This window comes from Tachyglossus aculeatus, chromosome 2 (assembly GCF_015852505.1).
Source record: "Tachyglossus aculeatus isolate mTacAcu1 chromosome 2, mTacAcu1.pri, whole genome shotgun sequence".
Classification (NCBI taxonomy): Eukaryota; Metazoa; Chordata; class Mammalia; order Monotremata; family Tachyglossidae; genus Tachyglossus; species Tachyglossus aculeatus.
Window position 1 is genome coordinate 67,612,165 of NC_052067.1, and position 20,741 is coordinate 67,632,905.

General features: G+C 41.6%; 1 protein-coding gene across 1 annotated transcript in view; it reads right to left on the bottom strand.

Moving 5' to 3' along the window:
• Positions 1 to 1,216: 1,216 nt before the first annotated feature.
• The window catches only part of MTHFD1L (methylenetetrahydrofolate dehydrogenase (NADP+ dependent) 1 like), a 188,189-nt gene continuing 168,664 nt past the window's right edge, over positions 1,217 to 20,741 (bottom strand). The window contains exons 27-28 of the mRNA XM_038766913.1: positions 5,273 to 5,393; positions 1,217 to 1,594 (exon numbers count right to left, since the gene is read on the bottom strand). Of these exons, the coding sequence (XP_038622841.1) occupies positions 5,304 to 5,393 (90 nt within the window). The 3' untranslated portion in view covers positions 1,217 to 1,594; positions 5,273 to 5,303. The remainder of the gene's footprint in view (positions 1,595 to 5,272; positions 5,394 to 20,741) is intronic.

Consider the following 20,741-nt stretch of genomic DNA (forward strand, 5'->3'; position numbering starts at 1 on the left):
GGACAATGATTTATTGTGTTTTCCTGGATGTGCAGTGATGCTTTTCTTGAGGTAATTGTGAGAAATAAAGGCCAATAAATGGAGGGGACAAAGGCACTGAGTTGTCTCTCCAAGCAAGGGTGGAGGAGAGCTCTACTTTGGTCCAACACCTGACCTTTAAGGCCTACAGATGGGAGGTAAACAAACTTATTTGCACTTCTCCACAAATGGAACAGATTAGCACAGTGCCCATTACTTACTTTTCTGGCCCCCATAGATAACTTTGGCAGAGAAGGCCCCATATATTTCTAGGCTCTAAGCTTGTTGTAGGCAGGAAACATATCTATCACCTCTCATGGTATAGTGGATAGAGCGCTTAGTACAGTGCTCTGCACACAGTAAGCGCTCAATAAATACGATTGATGGTGATAGAGCACAGGTCTGGGAGTTGGAAGGTCATGGGTTCTAATCCCCAGCTCTGCCACTCATCTGCTGTGTGACTTTAATAATAGTAATGATGGTATTTGTTAAGCGCTTACTATGTGCCAAGCACTGTTCCAAGGTAGATACAAGGTAATGAGATTGTCCCATGTGGGGCTCACAGTCTTCATCCCCACTTTCCAGAGGAGGTAACTGAGGCACAGAGAAGTGAAGTGACTTGCCCGAAGTCACACAGCTGGTGAGTGGCGGAGCTGGGATTAGAACCCACAACCTCTGACTCCCAAGCCTGGGCTCTTTCCACTAAACCACGCTGCTTCTCTTTGGGCAAGTCACTTCACTTCTCTGTGCCTCAGTTATCCCATCTGTCAAATGGGGATGGAGATTGTGAGCCCCACGTGGGACAGAGGCTGTGTCCGACTTGATTTGCTTGTATCCACCCCAGTGCTTAGTACAGTGTCTGGCACATAGTAAGCACTTAACAAATACCATAATTATTATTATTTACTCTCCCAAGCACTTAAAACAGTGCTCTACCCACAGAAAGTACTCAAACACCATTCATTAATATCTCTACTGTCTGCAAAGTCAGCTACAGGAAACCTCAAGGTTTAACTCATCATCAATCGTATTTATTGAGCGCTTACTGTGTGCAGAGCACTGTACTAAGCGCTTGGGAAGTATGTGTCTAGTTCGGCCTTTTCGTACATTGCTTTAAATTACCTCGTCTGAGCCCACAGCAGCACCTGCTTGACTCTTGACAATCCCAGAAAACTTTTATAAGGCACCAGTCTGTTGCTTTTTTTTTTGATTACATATTTTATTTGCAAATCAAAGATATGATAGAAAACAGGATGGAAAATTTTACCTTTAGTTCATACTTTTCAATCCCCCAGTCTTCAAAAAACAAAGTTTCTAATGTATAGGCAAAGGGCAATATTGTAAACATTGCAGAAATGGAAACAAATTAGCTAAGCAAAAAAAAAAAAGATTAAAAACCCCCACATTAAACCCCCTAAAAACAAGATTTTAGCTTTTACTACAACGTATTAAAAGTAATCAAACAACTAAGAGATCTTTGGCTTATTCAATGCCATAGAGTTCCAGAGCAGCCAATAATGCAAACTTCGCTCCACCTGACGGGAACGGGGTTGGAGCCACTGGGATTTTCTGAAGTCTGAAAAAGAGGAAATATTGAATGCTTTAAAAAGGATAGCATGACCAAAGATTGGGCAGGAAAGATATAAGTCAGAACTCAATCTCTGACTGTGAAGCACTGTTATTGCCAACTGCAGAACCACCTGAGCCTTGGGGGTATTTGTGCAACAGCTTGACCAGGAAAAATTATTGAGAATGTCAGCCCTGTTACAAGATTTCACCACGGCCCTTCGAACAGAGGCTTCGATTTTATCCTGTTACGCAGAATTTCATAAATAACTATGGCTTAAGGGCCGAGTGATGGTGGCCTGTTTTTATGAAACTCACTTAGATGATTGGCTCAACTGCTGCTTATTCAACAACCTTTAAAATTGTGTCAGTCAAAAGTTCGAACCAAACAAACCCCAAACGATCCCTAGAGCAGTAAGGAGGGCCTGTAGTCTCGATTCTCAGTTCAAATAAGCATGACTTAAATGCGCACCACCACTTTGCCAAGGACCAGAAGGCAGATAAAGTCTCAGAATGAGGCAAAGAAAAACAGCACAGGAAAGCCAAGTCTGACGCAGGATCAGTTTCCCCTGCACAAACAACATGCTTTATTTAATTCATTCTATTTACTGAACTATGAAAAGCTGAATCATGTTATTAAAGGGAGAAAGAACAGCAGGGAGAGCCTGGTAAAGAAGTGCTAGTCCATGGCATGATCAGATTCTGGCAACTCCTATTTTGTATCCTCTTTTTCTTTTGTTTCAAGAAAAAACTGAGACTAAGCCCTTTTGCTTCATGCCATCTTGTCCTTGTGGTGGATGCCATCTCTCAGGAATCTTAACCCTCTTTGGAAAAGCTGGGCACATAAAATTCTCAATGGTCCAAATCCAACTCTGGCACTTCAAACAGTCCCTTTCCTTTTCAATAATTTGCCCAAGCAGATTAAAAACCTAAATTCTGATATTTGTGTAAAGTTTTCCACCTTCGGAAGTGTTCCAGTTTGCTTGGTTATCAGTTGACAGGCAGCAGATAAGGGAAGCAAGAAAGAGGAGGCAGCTCTGTTTCCCTAGAGGACAGTGAACTCTGATGACTGGGTAGTAAATATGCTGCCATTAAACTGAGGAATTGCAGAAGGAGAGAATTTGGGTTTTGCGTATGGATCTTATCTTTGGATACCAAATGTATTTTGCGTGTTTGAGCTGGGTCAAGTGATGCATCCTGAACTATATTACCCAAACTTTAAATAGTACGCAGTACTTCATAAACAGGAAATAGACCCTTAATGAAGAGTGCTAAATAAGCAAAACAGAAGAGCTAGCCACACATTGGGAAGTTAGTTTATAGGCTAAATCACACCCATTAAAGGGTAGATTGACCCTTTTCATCACAAATGTCAATTATCCATCTGAATTAATTGAGGCAGTTTGTGATGCCACCACAGAGCCCTGTGATCAATTACCTTCATCACCACCTTTAAAAGAGAGGACCCAATCCTCACTTGTAGAAATTCTTCTACTCAGAACTCGAATAGGGGAAGCTTTCAACTGCTGATCAGCTAAAGAGTTCATATTATCCTTTTGCTCTCAATGGGAGGATAGAAACTAATTTTTGGGGATACCAGTTTTTTCAAGAGGTCCACTGTCCAGGTCCCAGAGAGGAAATAACAAAGGACAGAAGGTTTGGAGATCTGAGAGTGTATTTACCGTGGAGAGAAATGGCAATGAATTCCTGCAAAGAAGAAGCGAGAGAAGGTAGCCAGAGAGGCATTTTCTAACCCGAGGGAAAAAAAAAAAGATTATGAATTTGCACCAACAAAAAGTTCCTAAAACGTGGTTGTTACAAGCTACTCAAAACAATTGGGGCTGGTCAAATAAAGCAGGCAGCTGTTTGAATTTCATTTCAGAGAGAAGCAGCATGGCCTAGTGGATAGAGCATAGGCTGGGCAGTCAGAAGGACCCGGGTACTAATCCCAGCTCCGTCATTTGTCTGCTGGGTGGCTCTGGGCAAGTCATTTCACTTTTGTGTGTCTTAGATACCTCTGCTGTAAAATGGGGATTAAGACTGAGTCCCATGTGGGACATGATCTGTTTCCAACCTGATCACCTCATGCTCAGTACAGTGACTGGCACATAGTAAGCGCTTGACAAAGCTACAATAACCGCCCCCCACCCTAAAAATAAACAATTTCCTTGAGCTTTGGGGCAAAACACAGTAGTGGAGAAAATCTTAAAAAAAACTTTAAAATTCCAGGAGAATAGCACCATTAATTCACGGGGAGGATGAGGATTGAGAGAAGGAATGCCATTTATCACATTGATGATGGGAGTCTTCTGTTAGGAATGACGGATTAGCCTTGGTCCTCAAGCTTCAGGCTTCTGCTGGGGAACCAGAGAGTCGGCAGAGAGTACAACCACGGAGTAGGCAGGAAGGAGTGCAGCACACTGCGACATACACACGTGGTCCTCACCGACATTACCCAGTTGTAGGCGTTACTGGGACTAGAACCCAAGTCTCCAAATTGGTATGGCAGGGCTACGGTCCCATCAGCGAGCCACTGGATTTGATATCAAAACCATATCATCTTTGATGCCCCTCTCGACTGTAAGCTCGTTATAGGCAGGGAGCGTGTCCACTAATTCTGTTGCATTGTTCCCTCCCAGGCACTTAATACAGTGTGCTCTGCACATAGTAAGTGCTCATTAAATGATATTGATTGATTGAAAATCTGTATAGACGAAAGGAAAACCTTTATATGCAGAGCCTCAGAGAAACTCTCACCAATGTTGTTAGGGAAACAACACAATTTCCTCACAGTTGTCTCTGCAAACGTGGGCAGAAGTGGCCTATGACTCAAGGATGCTGGATACGGGGCAGCCTAGCATGTTGCACGAGCTGCGACAGAACAGCTCCTTGTCCTAGCAATGGACCGCGGCCGCAGGTCTGAGGCAATCAACGGTATTTATGGAGTGCTTCCTATGAGTAGGGCACTGTACTGAGCGCTTGGTGGCTCAGTGGAAAGAGTCAGAGGTCATGGGTTCAAATCCCAGCTCTGCCGCTTGTCAGCTGTGTGACTTTGGACTTCTCTGGGCCTCAGTTACCTCTTCTGTAACATGGGGATTAAGATTGTGAGCCCCAGATGGGACAACTTGATCACGTTGTATCCTCCCCAGTGCTTAGAATAGTGATTTGCACATAGTAAGCGCTTAATACCAATTATTATTATTATTATTGTTATTATTACAATACAAGAGAATTAGTGGACACGTTCCCTGCCCATAATGAACTTACGGTCTAGAGGAGGGTACCCAGACCTCTTTGAATAACTAGGGATTCACGGCTGCTCTCGAGTGCCACCCGATTCCTCCTACTCAGCCGGGGCAGACCTCTTAGGCTGGTCCAGAACTGGGCAGACTTGAGAGGTGGTGGAAAGACAGCCCTTTTAAAATCACCAGGGATAAAAAAATAATTTTGCTTGCATCCTCACAATGTTTATGACTGGGAAATGCCTTTAACGGTTAGCTAATTAATGGTGATTGTTGTTTTCCTATGATACAGACCCACGGCATTTAGCATTCCAACGGACATCACGTCTCCCTTAAACCTACCTTGAAAGAATGAGCCATCAATCTGCGCAAGGAAAAAATCATCAGTCCCTCTCTGCACAGAATTACTCTCTTTTTGATTTGTGGGAGGAAAAAAGACAGTTTACCTGAATCTGGGTCCTCGGCAAATTCCGTTTTTCAGAACAAGCCTTTAATTTGCTCCGTGTCCGTGTCCAGGTCTATATCGTAGAAGCAGGGGCGCGTAGGCAGTCCTGGCATGGTGCTCATCTAGAAGAACAGTAAAATTCTACGTTAATCATGGCACCTATCACATCTTAGAAGCAGCAGATCAATTGCATTTATTGAGCACTTTGTGCAGAACACTGTACTAAGCGCTTGGGAGAGTACAATATAACAGCATTAGCAGGTACGTTCTCTGCCCTCAATGATCTTACAGTCTACAGTCTAGAGAGCTGTTCAGGAAAGATTTATGATGAACAATGTTCTTGATGACCCTAGTTTACATTCTGTTGTAAGTTTTTGACATTGGACATACTTGGACATACACGACATACTTTTCAGGCAGCAAGGCCTGAAAGCAGCATGTCCTAGTGGACAAAGCACAGACCTGGGAATCAGAAGGTCATGGGTTCTAATCCCAACCCCACTACTTGTCTGCTGTGTGACCTTGGGCAAGTCACTGAACTTCTCTGGTCACTGAACATCTGTATATATGTATATATGTTTGTACATATTTATTACTCTATTTATTTATTTTACTTGTACATATCTATTCTATTTATTTTATTTTGTTAGTATGTTTGGTTTTGTTCTCTGTCTCCCCCTTTTAGACTGTGAGCCCAATGTTGGGTAGGGACTGTCTCTATATGTTGCCAATTTGTACTTCCCAAGCGCTTAGTAAGCGCTCAATAAATACGATTGATGATGATGATGATGATGGGCCTCAGTTCCCTCATCTGTAAAATGGGGATGAAGACTGTGAGCCCTTATGTAGGACAGGGACTGTGTCCAACCCGATTATCTTGTACCTACCCCAGAGTTTAGAACAGTGCTGAGCACAGACCAAGAACTTAACAAATACCATAATTATACTGAACTTCTCTGGGCCTCAGTTCCCTCATCTGTAAAATGGGGATTAAGACTGTGAGCCCTTATGTAGGACAGGGACTGCGTCCAACCCGATTATCTTGTATCTACCCCAGAGCTTATAACAGTGCCGAGCACGGAGCAAGAGCTTAACAAATACCATAATTACAATTATTATTATTCAGGACTTTCTGCACAGGTAACTCCATTTAATGACGAGACAATCTGCTATTTCAAAACATTTTCTAAACTGTGGAATAAACTAGAGTAAAGAAGGAAAAAAACCCCACACTACTCAAACCCCAGGGAAATAAACAGCAAAATCACTCCATGCGGGACTCTACCTCGCCAGGATATGGCAGAATGATATTATGCATAATTCTATACAATCAAATGCACTTTATGGAGTCACGAATCAATTCTCAGCACTACCACTGTGAAGAAAACACTGAAATTATATCCCATGTTGCTCTTATTCAAAGGAGTACCACCTAATAAGCACTCACTTGGCACTCTAATTTTCTTAGCCTCTACGGCACGAGACTTGTCAGAAGCAAGTTGAGAGATCTCCTATCGAAACACGGTCCAGGCTGCTTTTACGAACTGAATTCTCCCCCATGCTTGATCAGGGGAAAAAAATATACATTTCACTGAAATGAATAACCCTAAACCTGATTATTCACAACAAACCATCCCAAATTGTCTATTTTTAGGGTCTGTATGTCAAGGGCCACCCTGTCCTAATTTTCTAGTAGATTCTCTGTCCAAAACAACAGCTGCACTTAGCTGATGAGTCTCCAGAAAGAAAGCCATATGTTTGCTGTGTTAGCTGTGGATGGCTAAATAAATGTAAAGGTCTTTGGCTAGAGTTACTTTTTCCCTCCCCAGAGACACCTGGCTACAACTTACCCAGGCTGTTTATAAGAACAAGGGAAAGAGAAAGGATTTGATCTTCCTTCTGTTTTATGAGAAAACAGTGAAACAATCTCATTCACAATATGAGAAGGCAGCATACTGTTTCCCACCTAAATTAACTCCATGGAAGAAGACAGCCATGGCCATTAGTAAATAGGCTTTTTGTCTAGCCTAGATCTATGCAAGAACCAATCTACACAAGGAATTTACAGATACTAAATAAAATCTAGAGCCTAATCTGAGAATAATGTAGGACTATAGACCTATATGACCTACGGGAGTTAAATTCAGAACAAAGAATGCCCATGAAAGATACCATAAAATAAAACTCCCTATGCATAATTTCACATGATCTACAAACTAGTTTTTCATATGTATTTGCATTCTGCTAGCACCTATGAAAATTCATTCGCTCTCCATTAAAGGGCACTGCAATAAGTAGCACTCAATATATATGTTGATGTTGGAGACAAAAAAAGCGAAAGGTTATTACCCAGTAACTCATGAGAGGAAATGACTGAAATGTATTTCCTTTCATCTCATTTCTATTTGGGTTAGGAGATCTTTGTGAGTATGAAATGCGCTCAATTAACAATAGTACGGACAATAATAATTGTAGTATTTGTTAAGCGCTTACTATGAGCCAGGAACTGTATTAACTGCTGGGGCGGCTACGAGCAAATCGGGTTGGACACAGTCCCCGTTTCATGTGGGGCTCACAGACTCAATAATTAGGATGCCATGTTTCTTCTTCCTGTTGTGAGATAATCAGTGAAGGATTTCTTCCGAGAGACTGAATGATTCAGTCCTAGATACCATTTGGAATGGGTGAATAGCAGCATGGCCCCAGTACAAAGAACAGAAGTCAGGAGACCCTGATATGAGACTCAACTCTACCTATGGCCTGCTGTGTCACCTTGGGCAAACCACTTAAACTTCTTGGGCTTCAGCTTCCTCATTTGTAAAATGGGGAAAAAGAGAGACTGTGAGCCCCCTTTAGCTCACAATGTCTTATAGCCAAAGCTGAACACTTAAGTGCTTAATAAAATGCCATTACAAGAGTTATTTTAACCCACATTAGCATAGAGAAGACTTGCCCTCCTTTAACCACGGACAGACATGCCTGCACCAACCTGAGTGCTCAAATGGTGTTCACTCCCTGGTTCATTCATTCATTCATTCAATCGTATTTATTGAGCGCTTACTGTGTGCAGAGCACTGTACTAAGCGCTTGGGAAGTACAAGTTGGCAACATATAGAGACGGTCCCTACCCAACAGTGGGCTCACAGTCTAGAAGGGGGAGACAGAGAACAAAACATATTAACAAAATAAAATAAATATGTACAAACAACAGTTATCCTGGCTCCTGTGGTGATCCCGTCTTGCCCTTCAACAATGAATGTGGAACCGAAACAATCTGATGACTGTGACATATCAAAGCTTGGTAGCTGTGTCCCTTTGCTCTGGGCCACTGGATGCCACCCAGGCAGTTACATCTTTTCTGGAGGCCAATGTGTAGGGGTGGAGTTCTACTATGAAGGATTCCTCCAATTCCTGAAACTTAATCTTGCAAAGAGTATACTAAGTAGAGCCAGAATTCAGAGCTGGATGCTTCCTGAGAAGTCCTCATCTTAATCGATCCTGGCCGGTGATAGGGAAGTATTGAATTTAACATCACATCTTTTGGCAACCACCGCAGGGGAGCCAGACTCCCTCCCTGATACTCCATATTCTTGAGCCAAATTATCTTACAATTTCTCTTTTCTTGCCTTTATGACTGACCAACTGATTACTGGCGCTGTGGCTTAAGGCGGATTTCTAACATTCAGGCAATGCATCTGTTTCCAAGTTGGAGACCAAACCACAGATACAATACTAAAACATGTTATTTGAATTTAACAGACTCTACCTATAGCCTATGCACTAATCGGTCTGACATAGTATTTTGCAGACAGTAACTTCACTATAAGGAACTCTAAGACATTGAGAGTACCCTGAATGAAGGCACAGGACTATCCATTAATCAGTCACACTAGATCAAGGTTTTGGTGGATTTAGATTCACAAAATAGACAACTGGGCTCCTCAACGTATTCCTATTTGGCAGCTTTGGCTCAGTTCTCCAGAAGTCCACACTGCTGTGGATGGGGTCAACGAACTCTGACAGCTCAGTACTGGCGGCCTCTGCCAAAACCCCACCACAAATTAGCTTATCCCCTCCACATCCCTAAACAGATCCAGACTGACTCAAGACCCACTGAAGAAGAGTGTGAAATACTGCTGTGCAGCGATGAACTCCTAGAAGGCATCAGTCCAAGACAGAACACCGGGAGACAAGTTGCTATCCTGAGGTAAGGCTTTGGGATGATCTGGATACTAAGTGGTTCTGAAAACCCACAATGGTGCAAAATGGTACATTAAAATGGTACACTTACCAAAAGGCAATGTTCTATTCTGCTTGCAGTCTGAACTCGACTGTCATGGTACCTTTGTCTTTGCCACCACAGCTACAGACGTGGGTAAGATCTCATGGTCAGTACCGCCACTTTAGCTTGTACCATATCCTTAGCTTGGGTGCACTACACCCAGTGGGGTGCTCAATGAATACCGATGATGATGATAATTATTATTATAATTGCGGTATTTGTTAAGTGCTTACTATGTGTCAGGCACTGTTCTAAACACTGGGGTAGATAGAAGATTATCGGGTTGGACAGAGTCCCTGTCCCACACAGAGCTCACATTCTTAATTCCCATTTCGTAGGTGAGGTAACTGAGGTACAGAGAAGTTAAGTGACTTACGCAAGGTCACACAGCATAAGCCAGTATTAGAACCCACGTCCTCCTAACTGCCAGGCCCATGCTTTATCCACTAGGCCATGCTGCGTGAGTATGTATGTATATTCCTTCAGAACCTAGGGTCCAGACCACTAGTTCAGTCATATTACCCTGTACACTCCCCCTCTATTGGTAGGGCAGTTGGCAGGACTGCCTCATGCTGCAATATTTTGCAACACTGCCATGTTAAATATTTATAAGCTTGAATGATGAAATGCTGATTATTTTTGAGGTCTGGCCTGGATCATTCATTCATTCATTCAATCGTATTTATTGAGCGCTTACTGTGTGCAGAGCACTGTACTAAGCATTTGGGAAGTAAAAGTTGGCAACATATAGAGACGGTCCCTACCCAACAGCGGGCTCACAGTCTAGAAGATCACATTTGGAGGGTACCTTCCTGATAAAAGTAGGACCAAAGCAGCTGTTCAGCCCTGGGTAGCTATTTCAGATTTCTAGGACTAATCAGACTCTGTTTTAAATGCCCACCTTCACAGTGTGGGAATCCAGTCTTCATCCTAATTCCATTTGAATGCTAGTTGTTCTTTCATAAAATCTGCTTCATATCCCAGATGATATCTTTCCAAATTAAGCCTGAAATGAGGTCTTGTTTCTCTGCTTTTGGAAGTTTTTTTTAAATACCAAAGCAGTTTGAGGTAACTAAAATAATACTCTTGTGGCTGCAGAACAACATCCATGATGAGAAACAAACGGTTCCAAAAACAATCTTCTGATTGGAGAATTGGCCAGAGGTTCTAACATGCACAAAAAGGAGTCTTGTTGGCTTAAGGTACGAACTCTAGAAACCCTTTAGCTAGAAGACCCTGAGTTTTAGCTAATCACCGGGAGACGTGGGCCTACAGGGATATGGATTATTTAGTTCTAAGTGGGACATTACCCACTCAGAACTAAACAACCACATGAGCATCAACTGGAGAGGAAGGGAATGGGAACAGAAGAAACGGTGGCAAGTGGGCAGGAGACTGAAGCAGCGTGGCCTAGTGGAAAGAGCTAGGCCCAAGGAAAGAGTGGAAAGAGCTCCAGGCCCTAGGAGTCAGGGGGCCTGGGTTCTAATCCCTGCTCTGTCACTCATTTGCTGGGTGACCTTGGGCAACTCACTTAACTTCCCTGTGACTCACTTACCTCATCTGTAAAATGGGGATTAAGACTGGGAGCCCTATGTGGGACAGGGACTGTTTCCGACCTGATTACCTTTGACCTAACCCAGTGCTTAGTACAGTGCCTGGAACATAGTAAGTGCTTAACAAATACCATAGAAAAAAAAGTGATGGAAAACTGAGACTTCTGATCCAGTCCCACTTACACAGCTAATGCCCACTGCCCCCAGTTCTGAAACAAGTTTCAGCTTTCTTTTCTGGGTAACCGGGTTCCCAGATAAATTGAACTATGATGCTATTAAAGTCCTGCCTTCTTCCCCCACTGCTCTTTAACAGCAAAGCTTGAGTTATTGTACAGCACCTCCAAAATTTCTTTAGCAGCTGCACCTGCTCCATGGGAAGATACAGTTAGATACAGTTGCTGGTGATACCCTGGTCTCTGGGCCCAGTGTTCTGAAACTTTTCTTTCTTCCTTCCTTCCTTCCTCTCTTTCTTTCTTCCTTCCTCTCTTTCTTTCTTTCCTTCTTTCCTTCCTTCTTTCCTTCCTTCCTTCCTTTCTTTCTCTCTCTCTCTCTCTCTCTCTCTCTCTCTCTCTCTCTCTCTCTCTCTCTCTCTTTCTTTCTCTCTCTCTCTTCCCACCCTCTCCCAAGACAACTGGAGTATTTTCACCTCAAGAACCTACTGGAAATCATACCACCCTTATCATTTGACAACTAGACATATGTCCCACTGCCTTTTTGCGTCAAGGAATGTATATAGCTCAAGGCACATTATTATGGTGCCACAAAAAATTTAGTCCGCAAGCTCCTTTACAGTGCTTTAACGTACAGTGCTTTACAAGCAGTAAGCATTCAATGAATTCCATTGATTGAAATGAAATTTCAACCTTTTACTTTCTTTACAGCAGGAAATGGCAAAGAAGTAAATCAGAATTAATTCAAGGGACTCAGGGGCACAGCATGCAGAAGACGGTGGGGAGAGGAGGTGAGTACTGGCCATGTCAGGAGCCAGGATGATGGTGAAGAGGGGCTAGGGACGAAAGGGGCTTGGGAAGGCCAAGAGTGGAGGCGGTGAAAGAGGGAAGCTTGGCCAGAGGCAAGACAGACTGACAACTAGTGGGGAAAAAATTGAACAGAGATAGAAAACAAAGATGGTGCAGGCCTGTGGCTAAAGAGGAGAAAAGGCTGAGTTCTTAAACTTCCCCTACATTTCTGCATCATTGCTGCATAATATCTCTTGCTTGATGCTCCAAGGGAAACAGAGCAGACGAGAGAAAGTCTTGCCAGAAGCTCAGCTAGGAGGACGTGTATGTCTTGTTGAGTTTCCCTATTTCCCCAAGAAATGCCGCAACGAAGTTTGGCCCGAACTGGGTGAGCTACATAATGGTTACCAAGATGAAGAGCCCCGCAGTCCGCAAAAGACAATTATTCTCTCCCACTTCAAAGCTTTATTGAAGGCATATCTCCTCCATGAGGCCTTCCCTAAGCCTTTCTTTCCTCTTCTCCCATTCCCTTTTGTTTCACCCTGACTTGCTCCCTTCATTCACCCCCCTTCCCAGACCCACAGCGCTTATGTATATCTTTGTAATTATTTACTTATTCATATTAATGTCTGTCTCCCCCCTAGACTGTAAGCTCATGGGGGCAGGGAATGTGTCTGCTTATTGTTAAATTGTACTCTCCCCAGTGCTTTGCACACAGTAAGCACTCAATAAATACAACTGAATGAATGAATGAAGCACTCTTTAAAGAGCTACAGATACGTCTTTGATAAAGGCTCAAGTATGCTTCCAGTACTTTTATGGGAAAAGGTAACAGTAGGATAATAAACTAATACTGGTGTTTATGGCCTATTGATATAGTAAGAAAATGAGGTAATGACCAAATCATAACCTTTCTTGGGGATTGGCATACTATTTAAGTTCACTTCAAAGGAACAAAGCTTCTCTTCCTCTCTCTCTTTTTTTCATGGTCCATTTCTTTCCATGCTCCCAACAAGCATGGAAAGTTCTGTATGCATTACTGTCATTTAGAATAAAACTCAAACTCCTAACAGTCATTACCTTGCAATTAACTACAATACATATGGACATTGCTAGAAAAATGTGTAGACTAGTTAACATAAGAACAGGATTTTTTGTTGCAATATGAGACTCCACCTTAATTCAAAAAAGGCAGTTTAAATTAGAACTGCCCTTTCTTGGCAGATCAACTATCTTCACCTTCCCTGACTTGTTATACACAACAGGGAGACAGACACCAGCAAAAAAGGAGCCCTGTTCAACTTTTTAGTTCAACTGCCTCCCTTTTGCTGCCCTCAGAGTGACCTCCATGAATGAAAGCTTCCCATAATGGCAAATAAATATGGAGCTTCAGCAGTGGAATAAATCTACAACATGCTGAAGTTCAGTGATACGATCAGCCTATTAGCAATTTTCCCACAGAAGCCATGCCAAGAATGTTCCTATTTTCTTTAAATACATACAAGAAAATCACACAGCATGTACAAATTCACAACCAAAGTTTCCACCAGTAGCCTCACTTATTCCAGATCCAGAGTGGGCTTTGTTCACTTAAAATTTTAATCCTTTGGTTTTACATCTAGTGGTTTTACTTTCTTTAAATACCAATGAGATCACCTAGGATAATTCAGTTTCTGGACCCACTAGGATATTATTTCCCCAAACAATTATGTTTTACAAAGGGTGAAATTGCCGTGAAGCAGGTTTAAGGTCTTGAATTAGATATCACGATGTCAAGTTCCCAAACGACCACAGAAACAGATGAAAAATCGCAGCCTTCTTTGCTAATATCATGAGGTTGTATCAACTACAGAGGAAAGGTGACTCTAAATTGATGGATACTGAAAACAAAGCAGGAACTGGTTAGGCTCCTAAATCTAGGTGTCAATTGTACTTTACTAAATGTTAAAGCTTTATCTGGGACCGGGTTTCTCCTCTGATACACATGACATAAGGTTCTACCAGTGGGCTAGAATAGCCTCAGACCAAGGATTCTCTAAAAAGACAGAATGCTTCACCTCATCAACTCAGCTGATATCCCTGCTAGTCCTGGAAACACTTAAGGAAGCCAAGCATCACTGATTAAGTCAAGCCCAGCACGCACTGGGGCCGTGGACTGCTGGAAAGTTGATTTCCACCATTCCTGCAGCAATGAAAGTGTGCGATGGCTTTTCTTCAATTACAGCATGACAGTGAGATGAGGCAAAGAGGTATTAAAATAGCTACTAACCAGAAGCAGATATGCACCCGTTAGGAAAGGACACCCGTTAGGCTGACATTTTGACTAGTTGAGCTTCATTCTTCAACAATGTCTTCAAGACTTTAACAATGTCTTCAACAATGTAAATTAACCACAGTATGTGTATGCTTTTGCTACTCCATCAGTTTGCTACCAAGTGCTCTGGTAAAATTATAACGCGGACTATTAATTTCTAAGGCTTGGGAAACTAACCCTAAAAATTAAAAGGATAAACGTGATGAGCTAACATGCTTTTTCTGTTCACGAGTTTTATATTTTAATGCTCACCATGGGGTTCATTTCCTGCAAAACAACTGTCAATGCTAAAACTATTTCTATCAATCAAATATAATAAGGAGTTGCTAAAAGGGGAGGAATGCAGTTTTGGCTTGGCTTTGCTCTACCAATATGAAAAGCATTTAACACTAGACAAGATCTTCTTTACCCAAGAGATGTACAGAATAAGTCCGTATCACATCCTTTTCTCACTAAATTTTAATTTCCAATTTTCTCGAAACCCATGCAGATAAGCTCATCAAATAATCAGTCCTGAGTGGAAAAAGGGAGACTGCCTAATTGAAATCCTTTGGGCACTTAGTAAAATACTACAGAAAAGCAATATTGGAACAAAAACAATGGATATCACACACAAAAAAACCAAGAATCAGCTAAGCCAAAAGTGGCACATCTCACAAGATGATTTTGTTTGCTCTTGCCGAGTCCAGACTACACATCATTACAGCCAGCTACAGTTTCAGTCTCTCTGACTCAATTATATATATATATATATATATATATATATATATATATATATATATATATATATATATATATAAAATGCTTATTCTGTGCAGAGCATTGTACTAAGCGCCTGGGGGAGTACAACATAACAGACTTGGTAGAAACATCCTCAGCCCACAACAGGCTTACAGCCTAGAGGGAGGAAAACCAAACTTTGTGGCGTGGCTGCTGAGAAGACATTTTCACCCATCCCCCTTTTAACTCTGACTCTATTTGAAGTCAGATCATACGTTCCGCAGAGTAATGCTATTTTCCTTCCCTCCCCTTTCTTGACATTTGAGCGCTTAATTATTCTAGTCACTTAAACATCAAAACACATTAGCATAACTTTGCAATTGTGTCAGATGGAGACACAAAGCTGTCAACATTATTTTTGGCCTCCATAATGGGAAGAAAGATGATGAGCTAAAGGACATCAGTAAGAAAACAGAAACAAGCACCATAAATCACTTTTACATGTGTGAGTGGTAAGATGCACTTGGGGGAGCATAAAAGAAAGCAAAGATGGGACTGCATATTACTCAGTTAAAAAATCATTCTATTTTCTTCCCATGCTGCCCTGAGTACCAGTTAATCATGTCTTGAAATCCTAAAGAACAAAGACTTTTTAGCTGACCAACTGGGCTACAGCAGAAGCTAGGGTTCGAAATGAAAATTCAAAATGAGAAAATGCTTGGCAGCTTTATGTGCTGAGATTTTCCTAAAATCTACCTCTCCTGGTAAGCCAATTTATGAATGTGCACACATTTCACAAAGTAGCTTGAGATGAGTCAGTGGCTGGGAAAAGGCACCTGATACTCAGTTCCTTGCTTGTGAGATATTTTTTAAACCACTCTTGGAAATGAAGCTGGTCTAAGGTGAGTCACAATTATACATTTATGTGCACATTTACTTTTCTGGACTGTAGGAAAACAAGATGTCTTCTCAAGAGATAGGACAGATTTCACCACCTCCACCATCATTAATTAACACTATGTGATCCTCCACTAGATTGCTCACAGGGTCACTAAAGAATTCCCAGGAGACATGCACAGACACAATGCCTGAGGAAGATTAAAACAACAGAGGACTTTAATCTTCTGCTCTTCTCAGGGGAGTCATAAAATAACATCTTCCTAATCTCTAGTAGGCCACAATAGCATCTGAGGAAAAAAATCCCATTAATTGTGCAGAAACATATCCAATCACATTGTATGGATGCTGTGCCCCCACTCACAAATGTCACACTGGTGGAAAGGAATAGATGCCTTTGAAGCAAGACCTAGGCTCGGGCAGCAATTCATAAATTAATCCACCAAAAACTTGTTATTTTGGGGCTAAATCACTAATAATAATAATAATAATAATAATGATGGCATTTATTATGCACTTACTATGTGCAAAGCACTGTTCTAAGCGCTGGGACAGTTACAAGGTGATGAGGTTGTCCCACGGGGGGCTCACAGTCTTAATCAGCACTTAGTACAGTGCTCTGCATACAGTAAGTGCTCAATAAATGATTGATTAATCCCCATTTTACAGATGAGGTAACTGAGGCACGGAGAATTTAAGTGACTTTCCCAAAGTCACACTGCTGACAATTGGCGGAGCCAGGATTTGAACCCATGACCACTGACTCCAAAGCCTGTGCTTCTTCCACTGAGCCACGCTGCTTCTCTAGTTCACTAGTTGTTTGTACCTCTCCCTTTAAGCATTTTCACAGAGCTACTCCAGTGTTCTTTTTATATTCAGACCAGTTTTCGTGACAGTGCTAATGAGTATATTAATGACCAGTGAGCAGACATTATAAAAGAAAAAGGAAACAAAGTAAATAGTCTGGATAATTCACAGATGAGACGACCAGCCCCTGAAGCTGGAAAACCAAGTATTGGTAATAATCTATATTCGATGCCAAGGAGGAATTTAGTCAAGATTTATCCCCTCCTAAAACACATTTCAAATGCCAACTGGCTGAAGACAGGGTAAAATGAACGATTCTCTAAATGCCATTTCCTTGCATCAGACCTTCCTCCCCCAACTCAGGGTGCAGAAACTTCATCCATACATATATCATAGTCAATTTACAGGTCAGAGTTTACAGTGCAATATCTTGTGCCCTTTGGAACCTCTTTGAGATGCTCTAATCCCGCAGTGATGTGCTTATTATCTATATTCATTTCTAGTCTGAAAAGTCACATAAGCAATATCTCCATTCTTGAAAGTGGCTGCTTGCTATTTCTAGTCAAAGAACAAATTTTTAACAATTCACTATTAGTATACTCTGAATTTAGGGATAATTTTCACCAAGTAATTTTCCACAATTCACCCCAGCCCCTCAGCATGTAAGTACATCACCCTATACTCCCTCAGTAATTTACTTTAATGTATGTACCCCGGCTCTAGCCTGGGAACTCCTTGTGGGAAGGGAACGTGCCTACCAACTCTACTGTACTGTTTTCTTCCAAGAGCCTGGTGTAGTGCTTAGCACCCGAAAGAAGCTCAATAAATACCACGCATTGATTGATTTAAAGAGAGTGTCAATCAAGTACGTTTAATGATAAAACTAGGTTATATACACAAAGACTTTTCTAACGTGGCTAACAAAAACCCAAAGTTAACAGTAGTGTCTTTACTACCACTAAAGATTTTGTGCTATCTGAAATCATAGCTCCCATTTAAATAACAGAGCAAGCGAGATTTGAGAATCTTGACTACGGATATGTCTCTGGTAGTAGAATTTGTCCAACAATGTCAATCAGCTTTTCACACATAGACTATTTTGGTCAAATGATTTACATCGGACCCTAGAAGCAGAGCAACCCCAAATATAGTTTAGCAAAACAGGTTTCTGTAATAAATGAAAACACTTCTTCCACAAAAGATGTTCTTAAACAGCTTTAAGTAATGTGTTTCACCATTCCATGATCCTCTGGGCACCCCAATCAAAGAAGCTGTTACCTCTTTAACAGTATCTGGCAAGAGCAGATATAAATCTTTCTAGCTTCTCTGCAGGTTATTCAACATTCAAGAAAGCATCACCATACTTATTCTGCCATTGAGATGTGTAGCCATGTTGAAATGCCTGGGTCAGAGATCAGGAAATTCTATACTATAATTCAAAAACTCCTCTTAGGCTTGTGAACCCCTTTTGGGACAGGGACTGGGTCCAACCTGATTTTCACATATCTAATCCAGAACTCAGTACAATGCTTGGCCCCGGTAAGCACCTTAACAAATACCACCATTATTATTGTAATTACAATTAAAAACTGAAGATGAAGGGATCATCCTATATTTGTGGATTGTCATCTTTTACCCAGGTTACCCTGGATATCAGTGGCAAGAACCCTAACAAACTCCTAATGTCAGAGTTAATTTGGATGATGATACATGTTAGTGGGCCATTTTCTGGAGTTTGGAAGAACCCCCAGAAATTTTCTATACTGACCAGAGGAAACCATACATCAACCAATTAGGGGAATTGTGAAAAATGTAATCTGGAGAAAACAAGAGAATATAACTTGAAAAGAGCCACCAATAGCTCATTCCAATTTCAATTCGGAGGCAGGTGATGCTTTCTGAATTTGATCCCAAGCCTGATAAGACCTGAGAGTTTCCAATCAGAGTTGAAAGGACCTCAAATGATGGTTTCTGCCCTGTTAACTCCTTGAAGCCTGCCCCCTCCCAATACCCATGCAACCAACCAATCAGTGGTATTTATTAAGCACTTACCATGTGCAGAGCCCTGTACTAAGCACTTGAGAGACTACAACTGAGTTAGCGGACATGTTCCCTACTCACAATGAGCTTAAAGTCTACAGGGGAGACAAATATTAACATAAATAATATATAAAGACATGTACATTCCCTTCCACACGCACAATGGTAAGTTGGCATCTTTATATTCATCACCTCTAGCAACCAAACCCAGGAAATTAGGAGTGAAAAACACCCCTTCCTTCATATAATGCAGAGACGCTAAAACCAGTTTCAAGAAACAAAAGAGAGAAGCCACCCAAAGCACATGGCTTCACTATTCAGAGATTGGGAAGAAGCTTACTGAATTTATCTCTCATGATCCTTCCTACCAGGGCTATTTTAATCACTGAACCGAAGAGATGACTGGCAGTCCGAAGTCAACCTCTTAGAGTTTCAGGGGAGCACACGAAAGTTTTTATCTCTGCAGGCAGAAATTAGGCCTAAAACCAACCCCTGTGAGGAAAGCAGCATCGCCTATTGTAAACAGCATGTGTTTGGGAGTCAGAGGAGCTGGGTTCTAATCCCGGCTCCTCTGTGTGAATTTGGGCAAGTTGATTAACTGCTCTGAGCCTCAGTTACCTCATCTGCAAAATGAGGAGTAAATCCCTTTCCTTCCAATTTAGCCCCATATGGAACAGGGACCATGTCCAACCTGATGATTTTGTATCTACCCCAGTGCTTAGAACAGTGCAATCACATAGTAAGCTCTTAAGTACCATTAAAAATATATATATAAAAAAGTCCCAAACTCTTTGGAGAAATAAGAAGCAATAGATATTGACTTGGGGGAGGGAATACTAGATTTCCATTGACTTGGGAATTTTTATGGTCTTTTTCTGGCTCTATCTTCAGCAATTTAATAATAACAAAGATGCTAATAATAAATACAACAATAGTGATAATACTTGTTAAGTGCTTACTGTGTGCCAGGCACTGTAGTAAACACTGGGGTAGATACAAGCTAATCAGGTTGGACACGGTCCATGTCCCATGTGGGGTTTACAGTCTTAATCCCCATTTTACAAATGAGGTAACTGAGGCACAGAGCTATTAAGAGACCTGCCAAAGGTCACACATCAGAACTGAGATTAGAACCCAGATCCTTTTGACCCCCCAGGCCCATGTTTTACTCACTAGGCCACACTGCAAACTATTCACAGGTTTTAGCAGGTCTGTGTACTTTTTTCAAATCACTGTCATTTCATTCTACATGAAAAAAATCATTCCTGAAGTTACATCAGTAGTGCACAATTAGGAACGCCTATGGTCCAGTTGGGAACACCAGATTTCTATATCATAGGGAGTCGATTAAAGCTTAAGTGGTTTGAGTAATAAACTGTGGGCTGGGGGAAGATTCCATCATTGAAAACCAAACTTTCAATAAGCTCCTCTAGACTGTAAGCTCCTTGTGGGCAGGGAACGTGTCTACCAACTCTATTATATTGTACTCTCCCAACTACTTAATACAGTTAGTGTTCAATACCACTGACGAATAAGTACAATTGATTGATCCTCCTTCACCAATGCTAATTTGGTGGCATTAAAGACTACAGTATTATCATCCACAGAGTATATATATACTGATACTTGTTTGGGGGGCTGGAAGTCAGAAGGACCTGGGTTCTCTGACATTGGTCTGTTGTGTGACCCTGGGCAAGTCACTCCGTTCTTGGTTGCAGGGCATAAGATGGAATCCTCCCGATTTTGAACAATTAAGAAATCCAAGTGTTAAACAAAGGAGTGAGTGCCTCGGCACCTTTACCAGGAGTATTCTTTCCAAAATATGAGACGATATGGGAGAATTAAGTTGTCATTTCCCCTACCCACCCTACCCCCTGCTTTAACTATGCACCTGGCTG